Source organism: Hemicordylus capensis, chromosome 4 (assembly GCF_027244095.1).
Source record: "Hemicordylus capensis ecotype Gifberg chromosome 4, rHemCap1.1.pri, whole genome shotgun sequence".
Taxonomy (NCBI): domain Eukaryota; kingdom Metazoa; phylum Chordata; class Lepidosauria; order Squamata; family Cordylidae; genus Hemicordylus; species Hemicordylus capensis.
In genome coordinates this window covers 319460984-319482499 of record NC_069660.1, presented here as the reverse complement: position 1 = coordinate 319482499, position 21516 = coordinate 319460984, and the positions used below count along the sequence as shown (strand labels likewise).

At 51.5% G+C, this 21516-nt stretch overlaps 1 protein-coding gene and 1 long non-coding RNA gene across 6 annotated transcripts in view; one reads left to right on the top strand and one right to left on the bottom strand.

The window, feature by feature from the left end:
• Positions 1–1901: 1901 nt before the first annotated feature.
• The window catches only part of LRRC24 (leucine rich repeat containing 24), a 35363-nt gene continuing 15748 nt past the window's right edge, over positions 1902–21516 (bottom strand). For 3 of the 5 annotated variants that reach the window (XM_053250229.1, XM_053250230.1, XM_053250231.1), the window contains exons 2-5: positions 11760–11938; positions 9627–9901; positions 4785–4953; positions 1902–3937 (exon numbers count right to left, since the gene is read on the bottom strand). In XM_053250229.1, coding sequence (XP_053106204.1) covers positions 2913–3937; positions 4785–4953; positions 9627–9901; positions 11760–11938 — 1648 coding nt within the window. In that variant the 3' untranslated portion in view covers positions 1902–2912. The other 2 variants (XM_053250232.1, XM_053250233.1) reach the window with 2 other exon arrangements.
• Positions 6945–7775, top strand: LOC128324971 (uncharacterized). Its single transcript, XR_008307190.1, has 2 exons — positions 6945–7351; positions 7430–7775. It is a non-coding gene; the product is annotated as an uncharacterized LOC128324971 (long non-coding RNA).

Sequence of the window (21516 nt, the reverse complement as noted above, 5' to 3'; positions counted from 1 at the left end):
GTGGCTGTGAAACAGCTTTGATCATCCTGATGATGATGATGATCAGGACCATGATGAGCTGGGATCGCCTGAGCTGGGAGAACAACGGTTTTGAGTACAACCTCTGTACCTTTCAGCAGCCGTTGATACCGTTGGCCATGATATCCTTCTGAGAGGTTTTTCCAGATGGCAATGAACTGTGGGATGGTCAAAGCTTTTGCCCAAGTTCCAAGTGTGCTCTTGCTCCCTGTAGACCCGCTGCTACGTGCTTCTCTGCTCCTTCCTGGAATGAGCTTACCTTCTGTCCAAGCACCAAGACAGAACCTTGCATGATTTCTCCAGAGCCACCTGCTGGACAGCTCTTGGTTGTGTTCTGGGAAGCATGAATGCAACCATCCCTCCTGTTCCCTCAAAAAGTACTAATGGGAAAGGGTGAGCTCAATCACTCAAGGTCCCTGCTCAGAAGATAAGATTGCGCTAGGAAGCAGCAGCAGCAGCAGCCTGTGAATGGAGAGTAAGCCCAAACGTAGAACTTGTACAAAAGCTTTGCATATCTTAGGGTTTCCTGATGTCTGGGAAGGCCCTGAACCATCTGTCTGAACTGGAAGTTGGGAGCTCTTGTGGTTCCACTCCTTCCTGACAGGCAGGCTCCAGAAGGTGGTGCTGGAGGACTCTTGCTCAGTCCCTTGGCATTTGTGCTGTGAGGTTATTCCTCCCCGCTCCCACACCCACTGCTATGTAACAGCCACATGATATTGCAGGGAGTGATCATCTGGAGATCTGGAATGAGGCGTCATCAATATGTTAACGACACCCAACTCTCTCTTTCATCTGGTCCAAGTAAAAGCAAGGGAGGTGCCAAATGTCTAGAGTCAGGAAAGAGGTAAACACGAGGCCTAATAAACTGGAGCTCAGGGAAGACGAGGCAGATTTGCAGTGACCAGGGAGATACCTGACTAGATGGGATGTTGTCCAGTCTCTCCTGGACAGGGTTGCACTCCCTGTACGGCAGGGATTCTGAAACCTGGGTCCCCAGATGGTGTTGGACTACAATGCCCATTGTCCCCAGCTAAAGGCCAGTGTGGCTGGGGATAATGGGCATTGTAGTCAACATCTTGGGACCCAAGTCTGAGAAACCCCTGCCTTAAGGAGCAGGCTTACAGTTTGGGAACATGATGATGTCTGCCCAGGTGATGTCAGCAACATGAAGCACCTGCCATCACATTTGGAGGGCTTGTGGTGAGCCTTCCCTTGCAACTGCTGTGCTAGAGAAGGCTGGTTGCCATAATCCTAGTAAGGGTAAGGGACACATCCTACCCAAGTTGGGGGGCTGTACGTGCTCCCATTTTCCAGTTGTCTGTGAATAAAAGCAAGGTAGGAGGGGGAGGAAGTGACTGTCTGCTAAGCAGCTACTGGGTGGGCGGGCTTCCCTTCCTACCTTGTTAAAGAGCTGGGTACAGCTGCTGGGCAGGATGGAGCCCGCCAACCCCACAGCTGCTGAGCAGACAATCACTTCCTCCCCCTCCCCTTGCTTGTTACCGAAGAGCAGTATATAAATATCGATAGTAGTAGCACTAGTACAGACAATCAGGAAAACGGGAGTGCACACAGCTCCCGCACTTGGGTAGGACGCGTCTCCTACCCTAATTAGGATCGTGAGAACAGCCTGAACGTCTTCCAGCCTCCAAATGTGCAGCCTAGAGGGCATGCCACTTTGTGGCGTTTCCTAGCCATGGGTACCTGTTGATGCAGAACCACAGGGGGAGCAAAGGAGGTCTGTCCAGCCCATACCACACTGGGACAATGTGCCGTTAAGGGCACCCTCCTCAAATGGTGCACCAGATCGACGCCTCCCGTCCTGCCCTCCCCTCTCAGCTGCCAGCCCATCTGCTTCTAGCGGAAAAGACAGAGAGACCCCCTGGCAGCCTGCAGCACCAACTACATTTTATTAGCTCCTCCTTTGCTCAAACAACTCTGCGATGCTGCCTTTTCCTCATGGTGGGGCCTCCTCGTTTTCTGTGGCTTTCAGGCTCCTGTGAAAACCATATTGTGTAGCACCAGCAGGGGGTGTGGCTGTGCAGGTGGGTGGCTCTTCCTGTGGGGCCTCCGAGCAAGAGAGTGGTGCTGTTCCATTCCTTCAGACGGTGTCTTTGTTATCCTTTTAAAAAAACCAAAAAACCAACCCAGACAAAATTGGAAAAAAACCACAAAAAATTCCCATTTGTCTTCCTCCAGTCAGAGGGTTCTCACATCCTTGAAAAGAACCCAGGTGACTCCACAGTGTCCCTTGAAGGTCAGGGGGGAAGGGAGGAAAGGGGTGGTCCAAGTTGCACAGTGGAGGCCTCCTTCTGCCTCCAGACAGCAGCAGCTAGTTTTCAACCTCTCCTTCCCCTGCAGACGAGGGACGGTCTCTGCCTGCCTGGAGAGTGGCTTCCTTGGTGTTGACTAAGTAGAAGCTGCTACTGTCCAAGCCCAAACAACTTATAAGACGGAGATGAATAAAGAGGCAGGGCCTGCGGTCCATCAGCTCAGTATGCCTCAGCATCTTCTGCCAAGACCTTCCGTGGGAGTCTTGTGAATTGCCCTCCCATCTCTGTGAAGTGCCTCCAAAGAGAGTGAATAGCCGTTTACCCCAGGGAGTGGCAATGGAGATGCCCTGAGGGTGGCGCATGCCCCACCAGTGGCCACATGGGGCGAGATTCCTCTTTGGGAGTCAGGGAGAGGCACAGAAAGAAATCCTCTCACCCCTCGGGTTTGAGTGGTCACCAAAGCATCATGGATTCCTCCCCAATCACCTTAAGTAACAGGAAAAGCAGACCTATTGGAAAGGCCAGAACAGAGGTGAAAGGTCAGGGAGGCTACAGCAACTCCACTGGGGGTCTGTCTACCCCAAGGGCTCCATGGCACCAGCCTGTGGTCCCCCCCACAACCATTCAGCAGTGGATTTCGTAAGCAATCTGAGGCTGGAATATCAGTCCCTGATTGACAAAGAGCTCGCTGGCTTCTGGGGGGCAGTCCTCTTCCCCTTCCAGGGTTTGGGTAGCTTGGTCTTGGAGCTGCTCAGGGAAAATCCCTGCCAGGCCTTGGGGGTCCTTGTAGGTGGCAAAGAGGGGCTTGTTGCGATCAATGACAAACATCTCATGGCCCCTTTCATCGCGGTACTCCTCCAGCTGAGCAAAGGTGGTGGGCCCGTCGGAGTAGTCGTTGACGTAGAGGATGTTTTCCTCTTTCTTGGCCTTTTTCCGCTTGCGATGTTTCCGGTAGATCATGATCACTAGAAGGAGGGCTACCAAGGCCAAAAGGGAAATGGCCACGGCAATGGCAGTCTGTGTGGCCATGCTGAGGGCATTGAAGTCCATGCTCTCCATGTCATAGAGGGGCTCTTGGCTGATGTCCCCAGAGGCCGGATAGCCCCGGGAGCTCTGTTGTTGCTGCTGCTGCTGCTGCTGGGAGAGGTTGACCATGAGGTGGAAGAGCACCCTGGCCGTGCCGCCTGGGTTGGAGGCCTCGCATTCGTATTTGCCGGCGTGGGACACCGTCACATTGTTGAGGAAGAGCATCCCGCTGCCTGTGTCCGACGGCTCAAAGCGTTCCCCCACACTGCGCTCGCTCAGCTCAAAGGTTCCGCCGGGCAGCCTTGCATTGCTGGGCTTGGCACCCCCCGCTCGCCAGTGGGCCAGCTTACGCCAAGTCACCAGTGGCTGCGGGTAGCCGGAGGCCTGGCAGGAGACTCGCAGGTCGTCCCCTAGTCGGGCCATCATCTCCGATGGCTCCACTTGCACGACCGGGGGGATGCAGACCAAGCTGTTGCCGGAGATGTCGATCAGGCTTTGGTAGGCCAGGCGTGGTGGCTCCGAGCACACGATCTTCTTGTCGAGAGGACTCAAGAGCCGCTGTCCTTCCTCCTTGATCCAAGTACTGAGCCAGTGCAGAGAGCAGTCGCATCGCCAGGGGTTTTCTGCCAGGAGAAAGAGGGAGGCCTGGTCACTGTGTGCCCCCCCAGCTTCCACAGATCGCCCTCTTCCCAAGTTAGTGCTCGCTTGCCCAACACACTCTTTTTACCCCACTCGTTAGAGAAGGGAACTGAACTCAAGAGTTTCTAGTTTCGAAACTAGTCCTTATTGTCCTATATGACTTGGAACAGAATTTGGGTTCCTCACTTCTAAGGGCACACCTGTTACACAGTCATAGACTTGTTTTAGCTTTTGTGTGAACCGCCTTAAGGTTGTTTTAATGAAAGGCGGTCTAGAAATTTAACAATAAATAAATAAAGCCCAGTTTGAAACCGGTTATGGATTTATCCCAAAGAAACCTGGGAACTTTAGTTTTGAGAGGATGCTGTTGCTGGGGGTCCCTATAACCCCTTGGCAGGTCTACCGTTCCTAGGATTCGTTGGGCGTGGAACAGGTTTAAACGTGTCGCTAGAAGAGGGACACCAAGAAGATGCTGGTTCTGACCCTACCCCCAGCACACTGAACCTCACTCTCCCAGCTCACTGGAGGGCTAGAAACCTCCCTCCCTCCCACAGGGTCCTAGCAAACTGGACCTAAGAGAAGATCCCTTTACATAGACTGTTTTTACATGAATCCCAGACTAGGTTTTCCCCAAGTGCTTTGATGTTTTAAGAGGGGTTGTCTCAAATCCAGACTCGTCCTCCTCCTGGACTGAGTAATCTCTTCTCTCCCACTCCCCATCCCAAACTACCCACCGGGGAGTCTCCAGGACAGGATGCTGGAGGCCACCCTAAAACGACTGGGCTTGGGTGGGCACCCTGGGTTTGCAGGCGGCGAGCAGTACTTACTCACCAGTCAGCCGCAGCACCTGCAGACTGACGAGAGGCCGCAGGGCCACCCGGCTGATGGTGCGCAGGTTGTTCTTGCTGAGGTCGAGCAGCGCCAAGGAGGACAACCCAGCCAGGGCCTGGTCCTCAAGAGTCTCTATGCTGTTCTCCTGCAAGTGCAGTTCCTGCAGCCTCTGCAAAGCAAGCGTCAGACCATGGGTTCCCCGTAAGCCAGCCGCGTTCTGAGTCACCTTCCTACCCAGGAGTTCTCAACCTTGGGCCCACGGAGGCTTGCTGGACTCCAACTCCCATCCTCCCAGCCACAATGGAATGATGGGCGATATAGTCCAGCAACCTCCGTGGATCCAAGGTCGAGAACCCCGGCCATACCGGCACTGTGGCTGTTTTGCCTCTCCGTCTCGTTTTCTTGGCTGATCCACCCAGCACAGCACAAACGGGTTTTTCTTTGCCAAGGGGTGTGTGTGTGTGTGTGTGTGTGTGTGTGTGTGTGTGAAATCTCTCAAGGTGTGCCAACACATCTGTGTGCATAATAAAGATTCTAACTTCTTGCTTGTGTGGGTCAATCTCTGAGGTAGGGGAGAGTTAGATGGCAGTGGAGGTACAAGTAGGCCAAGTCTGTCGGAGGTTTAGGGAAGGCTTTGTGGGGAGAAAAGAAACTTCAGAAGTTTGGAAGCAAAAGGGGGGAAAGGGGGAGGTAGAGGCAGATGAAACAGACAGTGAGCATTGGAGATGGAGGCTGCAGTGGAGGCCAGTAATAGAACATGCCAAACCAAAAGCCTAAGAAGAGCTTGAGAAGGAGAGCTGGTCTTGTCGTAGCAGGTATGAACTGTCCCCTTTGCTAAGCAGGGTCTGCCTTGGTTTGCATTTGGATGGGAGACCATGTGTGAGAGCTGTAAGCTTTTCCCTTTAGGGGACGGGGCTGCAGCTCAGTGGAAGACCATCTGCCTTGGATGCAGAAGGCCCTAGGTTCACTCCCTGGAAGCAGCTGGAAGAGACTCCTGCCTTAAGCCTTATTGGGCCGCTGCCAGTCAGTGTAGACAAGACTCGGCTAGATGGACCAAGGGTCTGATTTGCTTTAAGGCAGCTCCCGATGTTCCTGTGTAAGAGGGAATTAACGAGATCTCCAACATACAATTCAGTACCAGGAGCCACAATGTGTCTTCTTAATGAGGTTTTAAAAATGTTGCCGATATATAGGAACCCGCTTTTTTGTATCTGGTAACTGCAGCAAGGTGTGTACCTGCAGAACACTGGAAAGCCAGACCTGAGAATACAGAATGCCTTAAAGAAAAGTCTGAGAACCCTTCCCTTTGGGTTCCATGAACAGCAAGCACCCTAGAGTGCTCTGCACAGCACCAAGCAGTACTTGGCACTGGGAGATCGGTGGCTCATCACACACCGGAAACTTGCTATCCCTAGTATTAACCAGAAGTACTTGAATGTATTATGGATGGTTGCAATTTCTTTCTTCATAATGATGATATAATTTATCATGTATTTATCATATTTTTACACTGCCTGATATGTACATCTCTAGGCGGTGTACAAAATTTATCTGTAGGCAGTGTACAAAAATATAATGGTGTGATGAGATACACATACTTCTGCACTCCAGACAAAAATTCTAGACCTCTTTAATGCATAAATAAAACAAACAGAAGATCTTCCCACTCGAGCACATGTATTTCAGTGTCCGTACATCATTATCAATGCACTATTTTAGGCAGCTGGAAACACTCATGGTTAACTAAATGGCCAGTTCAAGGACAAGAAAGGGCAGAGGGGGGGGGAGAGAAGATAAGCAGCTCTTCATAAAATTAACCCTTTCACAGGCCAATAAATTTCATTGCCTCTCTCATTTCCTCCTCTACATTAATTATACATAGCCTCCTTAATCTTTTGCTTCTCTACACTTCCTTCATTAGCCAGAATAAACACCTTTGTTTTTACAGCTCTCCCTTCATGTTTCTCTTCCATAAGTTTAGCCCAGGGTTTCAAATGGTCTTTATTATGTTGCGTATCTGCTAAATGCTCTTTATACCTTTTCATCAGGAGTCTCCCCAATATAAAGTTCTCCACATTCCACACGCACCATCCTATACAGTGTTCCCTTTGCTTCACACCAACTCTCTTCCTTATCACATATCAAACCATCTGTCAGGCCTTCGTTGGAGGACTTGGAAGGGGAGTGGGGGGCAGTGAATTTGCCGGAGGATCCCGAGGGCCAGCTCTGTGACCGGAGGGAGGAGGCACTCGTGATGGGCCAGGAGGGGGGCTTGGTGCAGGAGGCAGAGCAGAGTGACCAATCCCCGGAGGAACTTTCGCTGCCGGTGTGATCTCCCCGGGTACACAGGCACGAGAAGCGGCCTGAGCAAGTCAGGGAGTTGAGACGCAGCAGTCGCTTGCAGCGTGCACAAAACCGATGGAGGGCGGCTGCCTGGGCAGAGCGCTGATTGATGCCAGCTGGCAACCTGCCATAAATTCTGCAGGTTCACTCGGGACGGGCTGCTGGAGATGACAGCCTCGCTACCTCCCTCTGTGATGCCTTGGACCTGGGACCTTTGGGATCTGGTGAGTTACTTTGGTTGCAAGGAATACGGGTCGGACTTGGTATTCGGTAGTGATTTGTTCTCTTGCGCTTCTTTACAGATGCTGGACGAAACCTTGTGCCTGCAAGGAGGAAGTGTGTAACCTCGCTCTATCCCCTTTCTCCACACCATGCATGATTTTAGAGACCTCTGTCATGTCTCCCTGCACTTGTCTTTTTTCTAAACTAAAAAGCCCCAGGTGTTGTAGCCTTGCCTCAGAAGGAAGGTGCTCTCCTGCCTTGGATTGGTCACTTAATTTCAGTCACTTAATTTACGCTCGAGCTTTTCCAGCTGCCTGAAACAGAGCACTGATAATGATATATGGACACTGAATGGGTTTGCTTGAGTGGGAAGATCTTTTATTCATTTTATTTACGTATTAAAAGGCCTAGAATCTTTGTTCATTATGATGATTTTGCTCTTTTTATGTTGTTGGGCTGACTTAGGCTATTTTACTTTGTATTTTATGATATTTATGTAAGAGCCCTTCTGGATTTGATCAAAGGTCCATCATGTCAAGCCTCCTGTTTCCAAGAGAGGCTCTGAGCAACCCCCAAGTGAAGCATGGAGGGAGCCGCCCTCTCCAGCAACTGGTATCCGAAGGTTATACTGCCTCTGCACGTGAAGGCTCCATTTAGCAGTCGTGGCTAATAACCATCAGTAGACTTCTCCTCTTTCTAAAATCTGTCCAGTTTAAAGCCATCTAACCCTGTGCCATCAGCACATAAGAACAGCCCTGCTGGCTCATCTAGTCCAGCATCCTGTTTCACATACTGGCCCACCAGATGCCTCTGGGGAGCCCACAGGCAGGGGCGTAACGATAGCGGGGGCAGGCAGGGCACGTGCCCTGGGCGCCACTCTGGTGGGTCACAAGGGGGGCGCCAAAAAGTGGCATGCCCCCCCGACACCCCCCCCCGGATCATGCGGCAGTGACGGGCGGCGGCAGGAGTGAGTGCAGCGGTGGCGGATCGCCCAGTGCGGCGGTGGCGGCTGGTGGGCGGCAGCAGCGGCTCGAGTACAGCAGAGCGACGCCGAGGACTGCAGTCTGGCCTGGCGTCACTTCCCAACTGCGCAGGCGCGCCTCGCAGTTGGGAAGCGACGCCGGGCCAGAAGGCAGGCCTCGGCGTCGCTCTGCTGCACTCGATCCGCTGCTGCCGCCCGGCGCCCGCCACCGCCGCACTGGTCGATCCGCCGCCACCCGCCACCGCCGCACTGGGTGATCCGCCGCCACCCGCCACACTCCCCCCGCCACCCGCCGCCGCGCTCACTCAGGGCGGGGGGCGCACTCAGGTATGTGGGGGGGCGGGGGGCGCAATTTCAGGGGCAGAGCTTGCCCTGGGCGCCGTTTCCCCCCGGTACGCCACTGCCCACAGGCAAGAAGGGAGGGCATGCCCTCTCTCCTGCTGTTACTCCCCTGCAACTGGTACTCAGAGGCACCCTACCTTGGAGGCTGGAGGTGGCCTATAGCCCTCCGACTAGTAGCCGATGATGGACCTGCCCTCCATGACTTTGTCTAAGCCATGAACTACATGCATGCATTATGCCAGGGGTTACCAAGCTTGGGTCCTCAGATGTTGCTGGACTACAACTCCCATCATCCCCAACCACAATGGCCTTTGGCATAATGCACTACATCTGCTCCTGTATATACTGGAATTTTTAAAAAGTGATAAGTGGGGGACTAAGCGACTGTAAAGGCAAGGTCATTAAATCTACCCATCTACTCGCACTGAGCCACGGTGGACCACTGAACAGAATGATTTGGAGTCCAAACTTCTGGAGTCCAAACTTCTGGAGTCCAAACTTCTGCTAGCCCTGGTCTCAACTGATGGCTCTCAGGCGTAAAGTAGAAACTAAAATTGTGCCGTTGAGTCGGTGTCGACCTCCTGGTGACCCCAGAGCCCTGTAGTTGTCTTTGGTAGAATACAGGAGGGGTTTCCCATTGCCTGCTCCCACGCAGTATGAGAGGATGCCTTTCAGCATCTTCCTAGATTGCTGCTGCCTGATAGAGGTGTTTCCCATAGTCTGGGAAACATAGTCTGGGAAACATAGTCTGGGAAACATAGTCTGGGAAACATAGTCTGGGAAACAGACCAGTGGAGATTCGAACCAGCAACCTCTGGCTCGCAAGGCAGGTTACTTCCCTGCTGCGCCATGAGGTGGAAACTGCCGAGCCTAAAGCACCAGTGTGGCTGTTACTGTAGGGCAGACGAGTGCCTCTAAATTAGCCCCCCCCACCCCCGGCCCGGTGGCCTCACCTCCAGGTCACAAAAGGTGAAGTCGGGCAGCCGGGTGATCTGGTTGCCAGCTAGGTAGAGGACGCGCAGGTGCTCCAGGCCCTTGAAGATGCTGCTGTTGATGAGGTGGACGCGGTTGCCATTGAGGGCCAGCTCCAGCAGTCGGTTCTGGTTGCGGAAAGCGCCCGGCTCCAGGGCCGAGATGGTGTTGTTCTGCATGTAGAGGTACTGCAGGCCTGAAAGGGACGCCAGGTCTTGCTGGTGGATCTGCGTGATGCCGTTGTCCTGCAGGAAGACTGTCTGTGGGCCCAGGAAGCGGAGAGAGGGACGGAAGCAGTCAGAGAGACCCAGAGCCCAAAGCAGCGTTCCTTGAGCACTCGGTGGCAAGAGTTCGACTTTGCATGTGCAGGTTGGGTTGGCCTCCCAAAGGCTTGGTGGCAAAGTCCACACACCCACCCACCCACACACCAGGGGGACCCCCCCCGCCCCTTCCGCAGCACTACATCCTCAAGGAGGGGGAGGGGGAGTGGCAGCTTTAGTTTAAAGCAATTCCACATCAGGTAGATGGAAATATGCTACCTGAAATGAGGCCCAGTGCCTCAACCCCTGGCCTAATTCGTAGCCTCTTAAAAGTAATTTCCAACGCTTTCCGTGAAAGCATCTTAAGAAAACATTTGCACTGGAAGACCTGGATAGACGCTGTTCAAAACCTGCCCATGTCCTCAGAGAAGCTGCATGAAAACACACACACACACACACAGGCACACCTTCTCTCTCTCTTTCATCTGCTCCACTTCCAAGCCAGCCCTGAACAGCCTTTCAGCAACCAGCCGGGTCCTGCTGTGCCACCACCGATGGCCTCTAGCAGCTAAAACCCAGAGCCTCTGGCTGACTCCACAGCTCTCTTCCATGCTTCCGTCTCGTATGCCGTGTCCACCAGAGCCGCCTCATCAGCCGTGCTGATCGAGCTTTAGTTGGAAGGGACCTTGGAGTTCTTCTAGTCTAACCCTCGACTCAGTGTACAAAATGGCTTGCCTGCCGCGTCCTAAAGCTGGGTCCAAGAACTGTGCCAGAAGAGGGCCGCCTGCCACTGAAGGACGAGAGTGCAGAGGGTCGTTGGCAATTTGAACTCTCAGTTGCTTATTTATTGAAAATTTATTTATATCCCGCTCCTCCAGCACTGGGCTGGACTGTCAGTACAACTCAGCTCACAAAGACAGTAACACAGATAGAGCAATACAAAATTAATACGGCTTAGGTCCAAGTTATCGGACAGCTTAGGTCCGAGTTATCTTAGAGAGCGCAGCCTTCTGCGTGATCCCCAGTGCACATTAAGGCCATCTGAGGAGGTCCCTCTCCAGTTACCACCAGCACGTCTGGTGGCGACGCAGAGGCGGGCCTTCTCCATAGCTGCTCCTGGGCTGTGGAATGCACTCCCAGCAGAAATCCGTAATTCGAGATCATTGTTGGCTTTCAGGAGAGCCCTTAAGCCCTATCTGTTTGGCTTGGCCTTCCAGGGTTTTTAACTGTTTTAAATGATCTAATTGTTTGTTGGTTTTATGTTGTTTTTATAGTTTTTGTTTTAAACTCTTAATTGATTTTAATTGTTTTTATTTTGATGTAAATTGCCCTGAGCCATTTTTGGAAGGGGTGATATATAAACCGAATAAATAAATAAATAGATAAATAATTCAATTAAAAACTAGACTCAGTTTCCCTCCTCTCCATTCATTGCTTCCTCTTCATCCTGCACAGCTGTGCCTGCCACGCCCTGCTCAGAAGGTATGCTTGTTGCTGTGCATAGCACACAATTTTAAAAAAACCCCAAATTATTATATAATGAAAAAACCAGCATCTCCCTCCCCTACATGCTTTTGTCCCCACTTTTCTAGGAACAGGCCAGAAAAATGGGGAAAGAATGCCCAGGTCACCCTCCCCGCAGTCAGTGGGCAACCCCAGGTGCATCTCCACAGTGTGCCGATACAAGACAGAGCTGTCTCTCCGGATCAACAGCAACCAGCCACCCCAGGTCCCCACAATGCCCATAATCCCCAGCCGAAGGCCACTGCAGCTGGGGAAGCTGGGAGTTGTAGTCAACAACATCGGGGACCGCCTGTGAGAGGGAAGACTGTTCCCTGCCCTTCTACCTGAGACTTGCCTGGGTGGAGGGATGGATGCTGGCTGGGATCTCTTTGAGGCCCAGAGAGCCACACTCCACAGTCATGCTGTAGCAGCGGCAGGTGGCAGGACATGCACGGGCCTGGAGTGCCATGAGCCCCAACAGCAGGAGGGAGGCAAGTGGGGCTTTGGCCGGGGCCATCCTAGACCAGCTCCTGGCAAGAGAGAAAGACAGACCGTTAGGAACAGAAGCCAGAACAAACAACACAAATTCCAGGGCAGAGGTGGCCAGCCTGAGGCGCTCCAGCTGCTGTTGGACTACAAATCCCATCACCCCAGCCACAATTTACTGAAGGCAGCAGGTGATGGGAGTTGTAATCCAACAGCAGCTAGAAAGGCTCAGCTTGGCCACGTAGGGAGACGGGAAGTGGCCTCATACAACCCCATGGCTCAAGAGTCATCTTTCCCCCTTGGCTATTTCATTCTTTGTTAGGCAAAGACATAACGGTTGGTTCTGAAAGCATAACTGGTCAGCTGTGCATTTATCTACCTATCAAATCAGTCAAAGTAGTCCACAAAGTTAGGACACCCCAGGCAGCTTACAACTGTTCAACACACAATTTAAAAACACAAAACAAAGCCGGAACCTGAATATACAAACAGAAGCAACAAAGCAAACAAATAACCCGATGCACACAATGGGCCAATGCATACAATTATGGTGCACGTGTCGTCATTATCGGCCAACATCCAGGCTCAGAGTTACCCGTACGGAGTGTTTCTACTCAGGCATGGAGAGGAGAAATGATTTTTGGTTTGGTGACCGCTCTTTCCCTCTGCAGCTGAGTTCCTGAAAACATATTCCTTCTCCCAGGGACACATTTTTGGGAAGCGAAGGCAGCTGCAGAGGGGAGGGTGGTTTCTTAAAAAGGGCCCCCACCCTGTGCTTGCGTGGAAGTCCTCCTTGTATGCAGCTCAGTATTATTTATGAGGTTCACAGGTCACTTCTCCTTCAGTTTTGAACCAGCAAGCTTCACCCCTCCAGAGGAACCAAAATCCTCAGCTGGGCCAAGCGCCTTCCGCCATCTTGTGGTGCATCTTGCTTTGCACCCCAGCCCTGCCCCGCCATCTTTGACCTAGGCCTTCCACCCACTTGGGCTGGTGCAGGAAAGAGAGTGTGCGTAAAGCGGTTTGCTCTCTCCCAACACCTGCTAAATGTCTGGCTCCTGCATTTTATATTCAGACCTTGTACGCTGCTTTGAGCAGCATTTCGAAAAGCTGGGGGTATAAAGAAACAAGCCAGCAGCTCATCACAATCGATGGCTTCTAAAGGTCTTGCTAGTGCTAAGCTTTCTCAGAACTGTAGGCCCACCGTACAGTGTGCTTGCTTGGGAGAAAGCCCCATTGAACAAAACTGACCTGACTTCTGAGTAAATAGGCTCAGGACTGGACTGCACAAAAGATGGTATTTGCCCCATTTTAGGGACAAACCAGCTGTGATGCTGGAGAGCCACAAACAAGACCTGCCACTGCTTTTTAAAATGCTAACAGTGGCTGTGCAAGAACTCAGAGTAGGGCCAGAGTGCTGGGGGAGGAGAGATTTAAGCCCCCCCCATTCCATTTTCCTTTTTAAAATTTGCCCCCTGCTGAAGCTGCCATTTGCCCCACAGGGACAACATATACACAGAAATCCATGTGGTATCTGTATGTTTTGTCCCCAGTATAACTAGCAGTCGTGTACGATTTTGATTAGGTAACTCCCTCCCTCTCCTGGTGTTGCAGTCCCAATCCAAACCGCTCTTCCCTCGGTGGCTACTACATGTTAAAACCCACAGGAGATCCTATCAGGGTCCTGACAAGGCGGCAGGGGGAAGATCAGGTGGCTCCTCTCTCTCTCCCCACCCCACCCGAGAGCCACGCTGCCTGCAGGCTGGCCATTTGTCAGGTGGAGCTGTGCAGTTAATTGTGCAGCCCTACCTGATGAATGGCCAGCCTGCGGGCAGCACAGCTCTCATGCCGGGCAGGAGGTAGAGAAGCAACCCGAGAAGCAGAGGCAGCTCTGCCTCCTGAGGACCAGCCCCGACTGCATCCTGCTGCTCACAGACCTCTCACATCCCGTCTAGTTTGGCCCCAGCGCGGAACAAGCTGTCTTACACCTTGGGCTTGGTTTGCAAAATCTAAGCCAAGCCTTTGGCCCCGGCGGCAGATGTACAGACCCAAAGCTGCCAGATACCAGAATTCCAATCGAATACTAGGCAGGTTCTTAACGCCAACCTGTGGCTCTCCAAAGCAATAAAAACCTCGGCTTTCAGAGAGAGGAAATAACAAATCCCCCATCCCTTGTGGCTTGAGGTAATTAGAGCCTGAAAACAGAGCAAAACAATTTAGAAATCTGAAGAGAGAGAAATAGAAGGCAAAGAAGGAGGCCCTTGCATGCCAGCATTTTATCCCAGGCGCTCATCCAGTTTAAGCCAGTTCCATATGGTGGCTGAGCATTTTGGATTGTTCTCTAGATTAAAGAAGAGACATCTGCAATTTCAGAGAACAAAATCCAATTGTCCTATGCCGACAGAAACCCTGAAATTAATTTTTAAAAGTGAGAGCTACAAGGGCCTCAGCCATTTCCCCCAGATGTATGAGCCTAGGTTGTGCTTACTTATTATTATATTTAATGCATTTATATAGCCCCATTTGTGAGTCTGTCACTTTGCAGACTAACAAAGATCTGTGCTCAGAGAACCTTATAAGCCAAAATTGAGTGTAGGGGAGGCAACAGGGCGAGGGGAGGAAGACAGAAAAGAGGTAAAGAAGACGACTTTATTTCAGTTACATGCACTTTATGTTATGAGGACACGTTTGTGCCAAAGAAAAACCTTTGAGGAATAAAGCTAAGAGTGGTACACTCTGCACAATGACACATTTCCTTAAGACTATTTCAAATGCTCTGGGCTAAATGTTGTCAATGAAAACCGGCACAGGGACATAGAAAGCTGCCATTTACTGAGTCAGAGCATTGGTCTATCTAGCTCAGTATTGTCTACACAGACTGGCAGCGGCTTCTCTAAGGTTGTAGGCAGGAATCTCTCCCAGCCCTATCTTGGAGATGCTGCCAGGGAGGGAACTTGGAACTTTCTGCTCTTCCTGGAGCAGCTCCATCCCCTGAGGGGAATCTCTTCCAGGGCTCACACTTCTAGTCTCCCATTCATATGCAACCAGAGCAGACCCTGCTTAGCTAAGGGGACACATCCTGCTTGCTGCCACCAGACCAGCTCTCCTCTCAACTATGGTAGTTGCGCCATCTTTCTTCCTTGAACTGCCTACACATTGGTCTGGGATATATTTCTTGTCTTGCAGGGTGCTAATGGGCGTAGTGCGGGGGGCACTGGACTAGCTGCTGCACTACAGCACCATTCTGCAAGCCCCCCTTTCCTGGGCAACCACACAGTCGTCTTGTGCTAATGCAACTTGGGTTTGTTACGCAACTGCCCCATTACTCAGGAGTTCAGCCACGGTCTTCAGGCACTTCCTAAGGAAACAAGAGTCTCCCCACAGTTTTCTCCTCCATGTGGGCTGCTGTGTGGCTCACAAATGAAGCCCGTCCTCCCCTGGGATAAGGGCCTGTGGGAGTCTCTGGATGCCATTATTGGCTGTTACCAAGGTGCTGGAGTCATGGCAACCGGCATCTAAAAATACAAGGACCAGGAGGTGCTGCTGGATCGTTGCCTCCTGGGGAAGTGGCTTGTAGGACTCCACGGGGGTAAAATCAGAAGAGGGGCTTGCTGCATAGGGGGCAGAGGAAGCAGACTCACCTTGCATCCCCGGCATCGAAGATCCAGGCACACGGCCACCTCCGTTCCCCAACTGTCCCGAGCAGCAGAGGGACAGCTCGGTAGCGCCTAAACCCATTAGAGGCTTTGGCCAGCGTCACCAGCAATCAGGGTAAAGCCCCATAATATCAGAGGCATTCTGATGAGAGATTAGGGTGTGGCAGTCTACGTACGGCCGAGGGTGATGGTCTTAAAATCCCCCCTGCTCCAGGGCCAGACAAAAACGCAGCCCAATGAGGAAGCATACTGTTGGGGAGAGGTGGGAGGGGAGGAGGGAGATTCTAAGCAGGATGGCCCCTGCTAACTGAGCAGAGAGGCACCTTTTTAAATGGGTGATTCTCTTATATCTAGCAGGGGGAGAGCAACTGGTTCTGTCCATTCATTTGGAGGCGGCCAAGGCAGGGGTGAATATCGAGAGCTGGGAGGGAAACACAGCTTTTCCTAAAGGTTTTCTCCATAGAAGTTAAATTAAAACTATCTGCAAGATTGACTAGCTTTAAGATGGATGCTTCCAAGTCTGGCAGTTTTGAGCCTACTGTCCAGTAAGCTTATGAGATCACCCGGCATTCTGCGTGTGTGTGTGTGTCCCCCTATCAACTTTGCAACGCCTGGACCAGTATGATCCAAATCGGGTACAGTTGTAGGGACACATAGGGACACCTCAACAGCGTAATTTGTGATGATGTCATCCAGCCCAATCCAAGTTGGTGGCACAAGCTGGCTAATTTGTGGACTGTCTAACCCATTTGAGCCAAATTGGGTACAGTTGCAGTGAGTGACACACAGCGACACCTCAATGGTGTAGTTTGTGATGATGTCATCCACACCGATTCAAGATGGCGGGCATCTAAACTTTGGAGGCACAAGTGGGCTAACTTGTGAACTGCTTAACAGATTTGAACCAAATTTGCTACAGCTGTGTGGACACATAGGGATGCCCCAATGGTGTAATTTGTGATGATGTCATCCACCCCAATCTAAGATGGTGGACGTGTGAACTTTTGAGGCACAAGTGCACTAATCTGAGGACTGTCTAACCGATTTGAACCAAATTTACTACAGCTGTAGCAAGTGATGCACAGGAACACCTCAGTGGTGTAGTTTGTAATGATGTCATCCACCCCGATCCAAGATGGTGGAAGCATGGACATTTGAGGTGCAAGAGATCTAACTTGTGGACCTCAATTTGCACCCAATTTAGTCCAGTTGTAGAGACATGAAAGGAAAGTAGGCTGATTAGTTCTTCCTAGAACAACTTGGTTTTTTAAAAGACTCCAATTCCTCATACCTCAAGTCAAATCCAGGACTCACCTATGACATTTTGCTAAACCAATTGGCTAAACCACATGACCCAAGAGTTACACTCCCAGGACTCCTTACAATATGGCAAAGGATGGTGGCATGGACCACACAGGAGGTGCACACAAAGGCAAGAGCTCCACCTTCACATTCTTGGTGACAGGGCATCATTAAGGGGTGGCCCATGAGGCTCAGGCCTCCAGTGAATGGCCCAGAGCCCCATATCTCATCAAGCACTTCCTTCTTGAATGGGGGGCAGGCAGTTGCCTCTGTAGTTGCTGCTTCAGCAGTGATGGCTCCTTGGCTCAGTCTTCTCCCTACAAGAAGACCCTTGGCTGGGAACCCATCAGATTGCGTCAGCTCCCAATACAGTACTTGTCCCTTTGGGGAGCAGTCACACAATTATTCTTGGGGGGGGCATGATTGAGTTTAATTATCAAAAGGGGGTGGGCAGGCTTGGACCTTCTGAGTACCTAGCAATGTCCCTGCCCGCTGATATTCCTAGAGATTTTGGGATGTCCCCATGTGTGCATTGTGCCGATTCGCTGGCTGCTTCTTGAAACACATCAGTGCCGCTCTAAGCAAACGGTTGTGTTGTTGGGACAGCCTCAATCTCTAGAGTGGTTCCCAGTTTCTTTATCCATCCCAAAGTCCCAGTCTTGGATGTCGGTCTTCCCACCTCGCCTGCCAATTCTGACACGCTGCTTTATGTTCCTGCATCTTCGGCTTAAAAAGTAATGACCCCCCCATTACAGCAAAAAGTTGTACATGCACGCACTGGTGCTCCTCCACGCATATGTTTTGTTTTAATTGTGTCTGGTCCAAGGGTCTCAGGCTACAGCCATCTGGAGGGTGCTTATCGCACGACTGTTATTTTTAGGTCTTCTCATTTTGTTGACCTTGCTCCTCCTCATCTCTCCTGGACTTGTAGCATTCACAATCTATTTCATGCTTGTCATGAAGGAGGTTTTTGTCCGTGACAGCTCTAGCTTTAAAAAAAACAACCACAATCAACCGCACCCCCTCCCCCCCCACACACACACTCTCCCTCTCTCATCTCAAAGATATCACAGACTGCATCTTTTGGTAGAGACTAACACAGCCACTCCGTGCAAGTCATCCAAGGAGCACATGTGTCAGAAAAGCTATTTTGGCAGTATGTGAGCAGCACATGCAATAAGGCTGGGAATGTGTCAGGAGCGCGCCTGCCCTGACATGACCAGAAAACATCCTGATGCACTCTAGGGGCATCCCTTCGTTGTCTGAAGGAGCATTCACCCACACTGCCTCTCTACACATCTCCCAAAGCCTGTTTAAACAAGGATCTGAAGCATATGTAGAGAGGAGATTCAGATGAAGGCTCCCAAAGCAAGTCAGGTGACGTCAGCATAGTTGTGCTCTCCACATCTCTCTGGTCTGATTGTGTGTGTTAGTGGATGATCGTCCAAACTAGTCTCATGCTACTTTTCCAAAGACAATCAGGCTCAAACAGGATTCACTGGGAATCATCATAGTGTAGTGAGGTGGCCAGGGTCTTCTGGTTCACAAAGGCAAGTTTACCAACCGGGGACTCTAACAACAAATAACGACTCACATGTGTGAATGAGCTATCACAGGCCAAACAGCCTTCTTCCACTTCTCTTCCTCTCCAGCGCCATGCTTGTCCAAGGAGTCCATCCATATGCTCAAGCTGCTAGTGATCAAGCAACGGGATGCATATTAGCTCCAGCCTGAAGAGTGTCGCTTCAAGCCAGGAAGCCTCCAGTTTCCCCCAGCCATGGATCAGCGAAGTAGCTTTTCATGCAGCCTCAGCATAATTCCCACAATTCTGGCCTACCTTACAGAGCTGTTTATAAGACGACGGAGACAGTGTAAGAACACAACAGCCTTGCAGTGTAATAAACCAAGGGCCAAGCTAGGCCAGCACCTTGCTTCCAACAGCAGACAACTAGATGTTGCCGGGGAACCCCACAAGCAGGCATGAAGGCAAATAGCCCCCTGCTGCCGCACCCCCCCCCCCCCCCGTATTTAGAGGCACTGGCTTTGAGACGAATGACTGCATAGATTCATCAGGACTAGTAGCCAGGGAAAGACCAGCCCTGCAAAGTATCTGAAGCACTGCAAAGACTGGAGAGGCACTTATGAACCATCCCAATCAGAAAAGTCATGCAGATAATTATTAACAGCATGAGCCAGAAATGTCTGTATTTATGAGTGGTGCTGAGAGTGGATAATTTATACGGAGCTTATGAAATTTTAATTTTCTGGTCATGTGCAGAGTAAACACCGCCTCGCTTGTTATGCCTGGAGCCGCCTCCGTTGACAGAACTGCTTCTCTCTCTGGAGTCCTTGCCCAGACCAGCCGTCTGCTGAACCACCACCACCACCAGGCCCCTTCCTGGGTGCGGCCGCCAGCTTCAGCTGAGCTGGGCGGCCTCTGGGCAAGGGCTTCTGCTCTCTGTACAGCGCCCAACACACTGCTGGTGCAGCAGCAACTGTACTGGGATGCGTTGCAGCGGTGGATCATTTCGGGGGACTCTGCACATCCCTGGTAGCCAGCCAAGGAGGCATTCCTGGTGCACGCAGCTCCTCCCCCCGCCGCATTCTGGTCCTCCGTCTCCTGCTCCCTTAATTGCCTTCCAGTCTCTTTAATGCATAATAAATAATGGCAAGCGAGGCCTGATTAAACTTTCATCAGGAGCCCACAGCAGCCGCGAGAGACTGGGGCATTCGGGGGTGGGGGGGCGGAGAGTCATCCATCTGCTCAGTCAAGGAAGCCACGAAGCCCCAAGCAGGCAGACCAGAGGGGCAAATGGAGCCACACTCATTTTACGCTGCATGGAATCATCTGAGGAGCCTTCATCGGGCCCTCTCTGGGGCACCAGGCTCTGTCCAGGAAAGAGATGGACAACCACAAGGCAAATGTCCTCCTCATGCCACCATAAATCCACACCACCTTTGCAGTGTGGAAATGTCAGCTGGAGGACCAGCTGTCTTCATGCATTAAAGAGCTGGGTGGAACCCCTTTTCAGAGCCATAGCGCTGCCCTAGAAAATGGAAGGTAGTAATGCAGAAAGCGCCTCTGAGCACATGCAAAGTGCCTTCCCCATACTGTGAACCCAAACCAGCCAATCAGCCTTCACAAATCTGCATGGGCCAGCAATCACATTCTTTCCCCATCATGAGTCTGTAGGCGCATGTTTGAACCCTTCCCCCCACCCCCCACCCTGCAAATCAACTGTAGATATGAATGATTTGCTGGTGTGAAGGCACTCTAAAGAGCTGTGCTAGACACATCCCTGAGAGAGGTCCTCTTCTGTCCCAGGGTCCCAACTAGCAGGAGCTGCCAGCTAGCTACTGCTTCCAGCCTCAGATTTCTCATCAGCAAATGACAAGGATGGATGGGAGACTACATGAGAGCGCTGTAAAATATTCCTCTCAGTGGAGAAGCATCTCCAAGATCGGGCTGAGAAAGAGCCCTGCCTGCAACCTTGGAGAAGCCACTGCCAGTCTGTGTAGACAATCCTGAGCTAGATGGACCAAGGGTCTGACTCAGTAGGAGGCAGCTTCCTGTGCTCCAACTAATGCATGGAATCACGAGCCCAGCTGAGGAGATGGCCACTAGGCAAACTGGTGTGAAAAGGAGAGGAGACCAATTCATGATCCGTCAACAGCCAGCGGCTATGATAGCTAAACTGAACCCCCGTGCTAGAGGCAGTCTGCAGCTGAACCCCAGCTGCTGGAGGACAGTGGAAGGCCGCTGTCTTTGGGCATTGCTTGGACCCTACTAGCAAGAACAGGCTAGCTCTCAGGAGTTCTCAAACTTGGGTCCCCAACTGTTGCTGGGCTACGACTCCCAATTATGCCGTGCCACAACCACCATAAATGTCATGCCTAGTTGGATCTTTGTTATAGCACGAATGAGAATGCTGGAGGATTTGAATCACTTGAGCCCTTGCCCACTCCCTCCAGTTCAGGCAGGCCAGCTAGTGGCCCCGGGGCCAAATCCGGCCCCAGCAGTGCTTCATCTGCCCTCTCCCAGGAGGCCTACCAAGCTATAATCAAAGGGCAACATCCCAACTAATCAGTCGTGACTAAGCACCACCAAAGTCAATGACACAAGCTGGTCACGGCCACTTGATGTCCCATTCCTTTGAAGGAGACTGAGTCTGATCGCCGCCCAAAGGTGTGGCGAAACTACTGCCCAGTTTCACATGCAAGGAAAAGAACGTTGTTTTCACCAGCTGCATGCAGGAGACAGAAGACTGGCTCACAGCTTGCTTCCACGCCACATCCTGTAGCTCAAGACCAACTTTTCTAATAAACCTAGACCTGATCCCAAGGTTTGAGACGCATTTCAGATCTAGATTTGCTTTAGCCAAGTTAGACAGAATAAACCAAGATCTGTTGGTCCAGATATCCTGTCCCATCTTGGTGTGTTTCTAATTTTTATTGGATGGAGAAATTCACAGGTGGTTTGTGCAGATGGGGGAGGACGTGGCACAGAACCAAGATCTAAGGATGATTCCAGCCCTGACAGAGCAGAGAATATGACAGAATTATTTTTTAATATAATGGCCTTACTGTTCAGTAGTGCTTTACGATCAAGTATTAGTAGCGGTGATCTCCTTAATGTGTGTATAAATCAGAAGGTAGTTATGAGAGTT